Source organism: Thermobia domestica, chromosome 10 (assembly GCF_964235325.1).
Source record: "Thermobia domestica chromosome 10, izTheDome1.hap1.1, whole genome shotgun sequence".
Taxonomy (NCBI): Eukaryota; Metazoa; Arthropoda; class Insecta; order Zygentoma; family Lepismatidae; genus Thermobia; species Thermobia domestica.
The window spans coordinates 77,196,609-77,207,212 of record NC_137463.1 but is presented as its reverse complement, the minus strand read 5'-3'; the positions used below and the strand labels follow the sequence as shown (position 1 = coordinate 77,207,212).

General features: G+C 33.2%; 1 protein-coding gene across 1 annotated transcript; it reads left to right on the top strand.

Moving 5' to 3' along the window:
- Window positions 1–1,429: 1,429 nt before the first annotated feature.
- LOC145661514 (zinc finger MYM-type protein 1-like) lies at window positions 1,430–2,527 on the top strand. Its single transcript, XM_081726832.1, has one exon. The coding sequence runs from the start codon at window positions 1,430–1,432 to the stop codon at window positions 2,525–2,527; it is 1,098 nt and encodes a 365-aa protein (XP_081582958.1).
- The last annotated feature ends 8,077 nt before the right edge of the window (window positions 2,528–10,604 follow it).

Sequence of the window (10,604 nt, the reverse complement as noted above, 5' to 3'; positions counted from 1 at the left end):
GGAAAGGGGGCATTATTTCGGAGCTACAATCGCCTGGAATTCCAACACGTGATTCCTAATTCACTTGTTTCTATTGCAGTGTTTCCAAACTAGCTACTTATTACATATCAATATGTACCATCTGGATTTGACCATCCCAAAAAATCGATTTGAAGTTTTTTTTTTAGTTATTGTGTTGTCAACGCAGGTATGCTTTTTCCCCCGGTAATAGAAAAAAAAACACTTTGTGCGCCTGAGTGTTTGGGTGTTGAATGTGGTGTGTGTGTGTGTGTGTGTATAACTTGCGAATTATATATTTTTGCGAAGTTTTGATGGTGTGTATTTAAGTGTAGTGTTGTTTTCTTCTTTCTTCCTATTTATAAGTACTTTTCGTGAAACCAGGACAATACATTACGATGAATGCGGTAAGTAATTTACTGAAAATTCCGTTTTCATTCCTATCATATGACGACAAACTAAGTGTTAAAAATTTAGGAAGGCCAATGCCTAATTTAAAATTGTCTGTTAAGCAAGTGATCCGTAATAAGGAAAGACTGCGTCAATTTAACATGAACATATATTTGAAAAACAGTTGGATTTGTGGTTGTGATGTAGCCAATGCTTTATTCTGTTTTCCGTGTATGTTGTTTGGGGGGGACGCAAGCTGGACAAAATCTGGCGTCACAGACTTAGTGCATATTTGGGATAAGATTAAAAAACATAAAAAGTCAACAGTACATCTGAACAATGTACTAAGTTTGTCTTTGTTAGGGAAGACAAATATCCAAGCTCGGCTGGATTCTCAATATCATCAGTCCATAGTTAAGCATAATGAACAAGTAAATAAAAACAGATACATTTTGAATTTGATTATAAACTGCATTCGTTTCTGCGGAGCTTTAGAACTTGCATTAAGGAGGCATGATGAGTCTGAGGACTCTTCAAATAAAGGTGTCTTTCGAGAATTAATTGATTTCAGTGCAGAACTGGATAAAGATTTGAAAAGCCACCTTAGTCAGTCATCCGTGTTCAAAGGCACGTCAAAAACAATACAAAACGAACTGCTTTCCTGTATGTTACAAGTGTATCATGATGAAGTAGCTAAAGAAATAAGAAGTGTGGATTACGTTGCCATTATAGCTAATGAAACAACAGATATACTACCCAGTTTCAGTTAGTTTTAGTACTGAGGTATATCGTTGGGGGAATCCCAGTAGAGAGATTCTGGAATTTTGTAAATCCCGATGGTCATGATGCTCGTGCAATAGCAAATTGCATATTAAACCAACTGGATTCCTTGCTCAGCGAAAATCCAGAGAAACTCATAGCACAAAGTTTTGATGGTGCTTCGGTTATGAGTGGATGCACAAATGGGGTGCAAAAAATCATAAAAGATAAATATTCCAATGCAAATTACATCCACTGTTATGCACATCAATTCAATCTCATAATGTCTCGTGCAGTATCCATAAACCGCCATGCTCGTATCTTCTTCGCACATTTGTCTGGGATATGCGCATTTTTTTCACAATCAACGGAAAGAACAAAAATCCTTGATGCTATTGTACAGACAAGACTGCCTCGTACATCACAAACCAGATGGAACTTTCATTCGCGTGGAGTAAATGTAGTGTATGAGTACAGAAAAGAACTGATTGAGGTAATGAAAACAATTGAAAACAGTGAAGATATTAAATTGCACAGTACCATTGAACAAACTGGAGCATATAAACTGAGGCTTCAAGATCGCACATTTGTATTCTGGCTAACATTTTTACATAAAATCATGCCTCACGTTGAGATATTTTTTTCACAGTTGCAGAAGAAAATCACAGATCCCGTTAAAGTCAGGGAACAAATTCACAATTTCGAAATGGGCATTCAGAAAGTAAGGGGGGAAATTGATCTTATAATTGAGGAAGTTCGGAATGAGTTGGAATTTGATAACATTCCATCAAAAAGGCCACGCACTGATAATAAAGAACTAGACACCATGAAAAGAGATGCGATGGAAGTGTGTGACACAATAGTAGTGGAAATTAAAAATAGATTTGAATTTTCTGGTCATCTCATAGCTACTAACCTATTCCTAGTTGAAGAATTTGACAACTATCACGTAAGATTCCCTGACGAATACCTTAGTGAAATGGTAGACAAGTATCCTGTTTTAATAAAGAATAGACTGAAGAATGAACTTGCAGTGCTGTATGAAAGGGAAGAGCTAAAAACTATTTCTGGAGCTGTTCCACTTTTGTCTCTACTCATCGAAGACGGTTTGTGTGAATCATTTAGTGAAACTGTAAAGCTGTTAAAATTGCTAGTCACAATGCCGATGTCTACATCTGAGGCTGAAAGATGTTTTTCTGAATTGAAGAGGATAAAGACATTCCTCAGGAACAGTATGAAAGAGGAAAGACTCAGTGCTTTAGGAATGTTATCGTGTGAGAAAAGTTTTGTGAACGATATAAGTGATTTCAATGGGAAGGTCATTGACCTATTTGCCAAACAGAAGAATCGTCGGATGGACTTTGTTTACCGCTCCCATTAGGATTCTCCCATCTTCTTATATTTAACAGAAGTCACCACATGCTAGGTAAGTTAAAAACTATTCATTTTGCATTATGTTTATAGTAAGTTTAATGTAGGCAAAAACAGCTTCATTATATATATATATATATATATATATATATATATATATATATATATATATATATATATATATATATATATATATATATATATAATATTACAATGTAAGGAAATAATTCTAAAATGATGTTATTTGTGCCTTTGCATTACTTCTTCTTCTTCTTTTTTTTTTACGGAAATACATTTTTATTATGTACGTTTTGGCACTACCGTATCATATACTCACGAGCCGCCACTGAGTAAATGTAGCGAAATGGGGAAAAAGGCAACTTTTTGATAAAAGGTGAAAAATCCAGGAAAATTCTAGCGTTAAACTGATTGACCAATATAAATGCTTAAATTTTTCTTTGTTCTTCAGAAATAAACCAAAACAATAAATGTTTGCGTATGTTTCGTGTGTATCTTCAAAGTATCACGATTTAAACCAGTTGTTGGCTAGGTGTATTTATGTGTATTTTTTGTTTAAAAAAGTGAAGGAAAAAGTAAAAAAAAAAAAGTAGAAGCAGAAAGCAAACAAATAAAACAAATGTGCTTGACATTTCCTTTCATGTAGCAAAATTAATCTTATCACATAACTTCTATCATAGAAATTGGACTCTCAACAAACGAGGGAAAATTTGATGAGAAAAGAGAAATTTTTTGTGTCAATCGAGGGAAATTTTCTTAGGAAAACCTACGAACACTGTTTCTGGGTACTGTGCCGATACACGTTACTTGTTAAGTGCATATTTGTAATTTTTTTAATGTAATTCTATAGATGAAATACGAATGACCGTAAAAAGAGCCCTTATTTGATAATATTTTTTTCTGTTCAAGACTGGTCTTTTAATTACTTTTTATACAGTAGTTATTACGTTTGTATTTTGCCTAATGAATCGATTTAAAACGTTGATTGCGTATAACTTAGGAACTTATTTCACATCGCTTGTATAACAGGCAAATTTTGCCCACCATGTCAAATTTTGTTCCGATCGGATGAGCTCAGTATATGTTTATTTCTTCGAAAATCTGAATATAATTCGGAAAACGGAAAAATGCATGAAATATTATCTCACACATTTATATAGCAGGTCAAGGTCTGCCATTTTGCAAAGTCTGACCCCAATCGCGTGTGTTCGGTGTTTTTATTATTACTATTATTATTATTATTATTATTATTAATAATAATAATAATAATAATAATAATAATAATAATAATAATTATTATTATTATTATTATTATTATTATTATTATTATTATTATTATTCGCAACTCTAACTCAACTTCTGACCCCTCATAACTTGCACACTAAAATATTTCTCGCAATTGTATAGCAGGTCAACATCTAACATCATGCCAAATTTGATCACGATAAGATGACTTTTGGTGTATGCTTATTTCTTTCTTTCGTTATTCGAAAACGTGATTATAAATTTAACATAACTCGGGAACCAAAAGGCTACACAACAGGCCCGTATCCAGGGGTCTAGGCCCCCTCTTAATTTTTTGCTGTCCCCCTAAAATTGTCACGGTAAGCTTGAAAATGAACTATAGTATGGTGATAAACTATAATATAGTTGGATCGGGCCCACCCTACATTTTTGGGCTGGCTACCGACCTGCTACACAACATAATAATTCAGACGCTTATAGATATATAAGCAGGTCACGTCGTAGTACTATGCCAAGCTTAATTCCGACCGGACAAATTCGATTAAACTCGTACAATGTATAATGTAATTGATTTCTCAGGATAACATGAAGCGAAAATCGGGGTCAAACTGCTTTTAAAATATTTCTGCTCAAACTTGTGCTTCCTCGGTAGATAGACCCTATAGGTTTACGTGCCTTTAATATTCTAGTGACTTTTATGCAAATAAGGCTAAATAAATGGTACGTGAACTGCACTTTCCCTGTCCTATATCATATATCCAGTGGTGCTGTTCATCCGGTTCGCACCGGTTCATTAGAATCGGTTGTTAAAATATTTCCAGTTCGTAGAATCGTTTGATCTAACCAGACATAACAGTAAGTTTTACCCAGGAACTATAAATTGTCGTTTAACTATCTTTGCTTTCAGACATTCTTACAACTATAGGGTTAAACATATGATCTCTCAGAACAAGGTGTAAGCGTATATTTTTTAATCTTAAATGCTCATATATCAAGAATGAGAACTGGGATCATGTGAGTGTAATGGTGAGGTTATTTATATTTGAAACGCATATATACCAATATCAACAATTATTGATCCATTGCTAGATTAAGTCTTTCCAATACTTCTTGATAAGCTTCTTTCTTGGATAATTCGTTTCCAAGATATTCGCCGCGATGCTTCCTAATTTAGTGACACCACCTTATATTAGGGTGCTGTGTACGTCTATTCTTATTATTTATTTTAGTCCACCTTGTATAGTTTGTTATAGTTTGTTTCCTAAGATAATTATATTCATCTATCTACTATCTCTTTCTCTTTCCCTCTTCTGTGTATATATATATATATATATATATATATATATATATATATATATATATATATATATAGCGTTTTATTTCTAAAAATAAAGGTGCCGGTACGCTGAGTCACAGGTTCATAATAGTTAAAAAGTTGTGTACGTTTCAGGATAATAATAATAATAATAATAATAATAATAATAATAATAATAATAATAATAATAATAATAATAATAATAAAATAATAATAATAATAATGTCCAGCAGCATATCACTGGTCTTATATAGTGTTGTGAAGGCCTGGAAAAATCCGGAAATTTTGGGTAAAAAAAAACAGTTTTTTACCGTTTTTTTCCTGAGCTTGGAAAATTAATACACTGCTGAACAAGACTGCACTTATTTAATATAAAACACATTTACACGTGACGTTTCGATCTTCTAGCCAAGATCCTCATCAGATGTACACTCTACTCAGTTGAGTGTACGTCTGGTGAGGATCTTGGCTAGAAGATCGAAACGTCACATGTAAATGTGTTTTTATGTTAAATAAGTGCAGTCTTGTTCAGCAGTGTGTTTATTTTTTTTAATTGTATTTGCAAGATGTATGACTATGATTCTGTGTGAGCTTGGGGAAAAAAAAAACGGAAAATTTGGGAAAATTGAAATTTTTGAATATTTTACTACATAATACTTTTAAAATAAAAAACTATTTTATATTTACTAGTTTACAGTTAAGATCATTGAGTAGTTATGTTTCTTGTATTAGAATAGGGAAAATTTGCGTCAACAAATATATGTGCACCACTCCTTTAAAGTTAGCACCGTGATAGAATAGAGTTATGGTTACAAAAGATACTAAAACATAATTTTATCTGGATTAATTAATATAGACGCATTTAAATTATCTTAAGCGATCTTATGAAGTTTCCGCTTTATAGCAAGGAAGTGTTAAAATAACGGGGCCAGAATCATTTTAGTTTATACCAGTATGTTCACATCAAATATACATTTTATGGAGATACGTATCTTCCCTATGCTGTGTAAAATTTCAGAAAATTTTGAACCCATTAGAAAAATATTTTATTCGGAAATATTGACAAAAACCGAAAAATACAATTTAAAAACTATTTCTTCGCCTGATGCTAATCTCATTTGCTGTAACGTGTCTGCACCATATATATACAATGTGCTTCCCTAGCATAAGAAATATTTAAAGCAACAGGTTTTAATTTTACGTTTTAGTTTTCTGATTTCTGGAAAATTCCCTCTTTATTACTTTTATATCTTTCGAACAACTCAAAAAGAGAGATGATCTTATTTATATATACACACATACACCGCTGAAGTGCGTAAATTTGAGCAGTGAGAAATATATTAAAGAACTGAACATGTGAAATTTTCGGTCGTTATTATTAAAGATTACCAAAATACCCGTTCTTCGCACGGGGTAAATACGTTTCATTTTGGACATAAAGGGCAACAAAACTATCAGAAATAAACTTGGACCCCAAAAACTATGAATTCTACACTAGTATCGGTCATTTTCAGTTACTTTTACCTGTCACCTTCTCCCATAAAGAGTACTAAAGGGGGCTGAATTTGGATTTAAACGACATCGGAAGTGTCACTGTTCTTATAAGTCAATCTCAATATTTATCCCCTTTTCTTTCCTCCAAGTTGCACCTTCAAAGTGAAAAAATAATAAAAAAAAACATCCCGAATCTCATCTATACTGAAAATTTCCCTCTCCCCCGCCACAAAGTTACGACGCTGAATTTGGATTTTACGGCATTGGAAATGTCACTGTTCATCTCAGCGACCCCGAAAAGAATGGATTCTACACTAATATCGATCATTCTCAATATATATCCCCCCTTCCTTCCTGCAAGTTGCACCTTCAAAGTGAAATGATAATAAAGTATACCGAATCTCATCTATGTTGAAAATTTTATCGAGATCGGTCTCGTGGTTCAAGGGTTGTTCATTTACAAATATTTTTTCATTACTTTCATTTTTATATAATTTGTCGCACTACAAAACAGGTATTTGCTTATATATAGAATTTTGGACATAAAGTTTATATAGAAGTCTATATTAGAATATTAAATAATAGTAATTATATGTTTTAGTGCATGGGTATTAGTGAATTTGCCTACTGTTCTCTCTTTTAAGAAGCAATTTGGTTAAAATTAACAAAATTTCACCTGATCAAAGAGCACATTAAGAACTCAAGTTTCATTCAAGAGCCCTATTTGTTGCAACAGAAACGCTTCATGATGGTAGATGTGTATGGAATTGTAAAAGTTCTGTAATTAATGCATAACCAGGAGTAAATGACTAAAAGGCTCATAAAGGAAATGAGTGCAGACTATTAAGTTTTAAGAATAATTACATTTTTATTTTCGAATGCTTCTTTTTTAAAATATTCACAATATTGAAATTTCTCCACTTAACATTTTTCACGCGTTCAAAAAAAAAAAAAAAAAAAAAAGTTCCATTACTAGTAAAATTAACCTAATACAAAGATTTTTATTTTTCCCATTTTTCCGGAAAGAAACCGGGAAAAACGGTTTTTTACCAACATTAGTCTTGTTCAAAATTTCACAACACTAGTCTTGTAACAAAACTCTTAGCTACATATATATAAAGTTGTTTCAAAATGTGTGATCCTTAGATCTTAATTTTATAATACAATAAACGTAATGATAATCAATATTTCTTAATGATTTGTTTCTTGCTTTTTCTCTTTTTGTAAACGAGCGGAAGGAAGGTGCTATTGTTTGTTTTTTCAAAAGGCACCAAGAGATTCGCAAATACTGAAATTCAATGATAATACACATACAGTACATTGTTCATATAATGTTCTTCCGAGTAGTAGTCGTGCTACCATAATGTTCTACAAATCTCTAATGAATTAATGGATAAGCTTTGTGAAAAAAAGAATCTAGGGGATGTTCACACTTAACCCTCTTCCCAATAATGAATAAAAACAATTAATTGGATACATTAAAATAGAAACTGAGTAAAGACTTTTCTGCCGAGAAAGTACAGTACAGAAAGTCTCAGCAGAATTTTTGTACTAGCTTTTAGTTTAGTTCAATTCAGTTCAGTTTAGAAGAGGAAATATTGTTCTCATTAAAAAGGTGCCGGTACGCCGTAACGTTGCATACCTCCACAAATAAAACTATATATATATATATATATATATATATATATATATATATATAGGGTGTTTCAGATAAAACGTCCAGTGCTTATAAATCCGAAACGGCTGAGAATAAAAAGGTGAAACAAAAACTGAGATAGGAAAATGTCATAGGGCACATCACATGGTGTTGTTGTGGTGACCCCCAGGGCCCTCCTTCAAGGGGGCCAAGGGGCCAACTTCAAATTTTCAAATAGGAACATGTGTTGAGTCATACCTCATTCAATAGTACTTGAAAAACGAAACAACTTTTGTAGGAAACAATTTTCGATTTGGGCCACCGTTTTTAAATGGCCGCAAAAAGTGGGTCCTGTATCAGATAAAACGTCCAGTGCTTATAAATCCGAAATGGCTGAAAATAAAAAGATGAAACAAAAACTGAGATAGGAAAATGTCATAGGGCGCATCACATGGTGTTCTCATGGTGACCCACAGGGCCCTCCTTCAAGGGGGCCCAGGGGCCAACTTCAAATTTTCAAATGGGAACATGTATTGAATCATACCTCATTCAATAGTCCTTGAAATACGAAGCAACTTTTGTATGAAACAATTTTCGATTTGGGGCACCGTTTTCAAAATGGCCACAAAAAGTCCTGTATCAGTTTGAAGTTGGCACCTGGGCCCCCTTCAAGGAGTTTCCTGAGGGTCACCAGAACAACACCACTTGATATGCTTTGTCATCGTTTCTATCTCAGTTTATGTTTCATCTTTCTATTCTCAGCCGTTTCTGATTTAGGCCTATAAGCACTGGACGTTTTATCTGATACAGGACCCACTTTTTGCGGCCATTTTGAAAACGGTGGCCCAAATCGAAAATTGTTTCCTGCAAAAGTTGTTTCGTTTTTCAAGTACTATTGAATGAGGTATGATTCAATACGTGTTCCCATTTGAAAATTTGGAGTTGGCCCCTGGGCCCCCTTGAAAGAGGGCCTTGGGGGTCACCACAACAACACCATGTGATGTGCCCTATGACATTTTCCTATCTCAGTTTTTGTTTTATCTTTTTATTCTCAGCCATTTCGGATTTATATATATACCTGTTGTTAAAATGTTAGCATAAATCATGAATTCATGTTATTTTGCAGTTTTTGCTGGAATGGGTAATGTGATTAAAATATATACATACATAGTTCTCGATAAATTTCTTCCAGAATAAGAAAACACCTCTCTGGGTTCTTCAGAAAGTAAAAACATTTTATACCATATCAAAGGTTATTTTAATGAAATATTTATTCACAAAGTATCAAGAAAATCATTCGAGCAATTTCCAAGAAAATTGCCGTTGAGAAAATATATCCACACTAGTTAAAATTGCTTTTATGAAATTTCATGACAAATTAATAATGGTACATTGTAGGGAAGTTAATTATTTTTTTATTTGTGAAATATAAACATTAATACTTAGAGCTGTTTATGAGAAAATCTCGCTTTTTGATTTTCATTTTCCAGTAAACTATTATATCTTGGAAATTATTAAATTCCAGCAAAGTATTACATTCAAAACAACTTCCTTTAGGATCTTTTTCAGTCCAGTTTAAATTTGATCTTGGTTGGTTAAACGAGGCGACCTCAAGACAGTGGCGGCTAGTAACTAAACACAACATGACTCGTGCAACTCAAAATAAAGTAACCAATTTCTTCGGAGCTTCTAACTACGTATATGATTTTCTAATGGTTTGCTTAACTAATAGAATATAGCCGTGTTTAAATTTGTTTAAAAAAATTGGTGCAAGATTTCGGGCACTTTCAATTGCACATGCTTGTGGTCATAAAATATACTATCTGTACCCTGCTGTGTTACATATCATTCGAAACCTTATGCACTGCACTTCCTGGACAAATAGGCTATGTAAAATATCTCTGTATTTTCGTCTATTTTCAGGCTGAAAGAATAGGATGATAAAACACAATTCTTTTGCAAAAAAAAAAAAAAAAGCAGCTAAACAACTCGAAACATTAAGGAACTGTAAAAATATACAGTGCAGAATTAGCTTCGAAAATTCTCTTGTAATGACGCAGGTTTGAAAGATAAGAAGGTGAAGGACGTAGTTCTGTTGTTGGTGATGACGAACTGAAGGTAAATGATCTCCGAAGCAAATCCGCGGAAACGACACGAGAAGTTGCAGAGGAACTAAGCATTGTTCATTCGATCTAGCATTGCATTTGGAGAAAACTATGGATAAATGGATTCCACATGAACTGATCGAGACCCAGAAATATCTAATTATTTTTTAAATTCTACTTTACGATGCTACTGCCTTTGCGCTACAAGAAGGGATCCATTTCTCGATCACATTCACACATACAAGGAAAAATGAATCTTGTATAGGCGCCAAGC

Excerpts from the sequence above, each read along its gene's own strand:
- LOC145661514 (XM_081726832.1), top strand. The coding sequence starts at position 1,430 with ATGTCTCGTGCAGTATCCATAAACCGCCATGCTCGTATCTTCTTCGCA.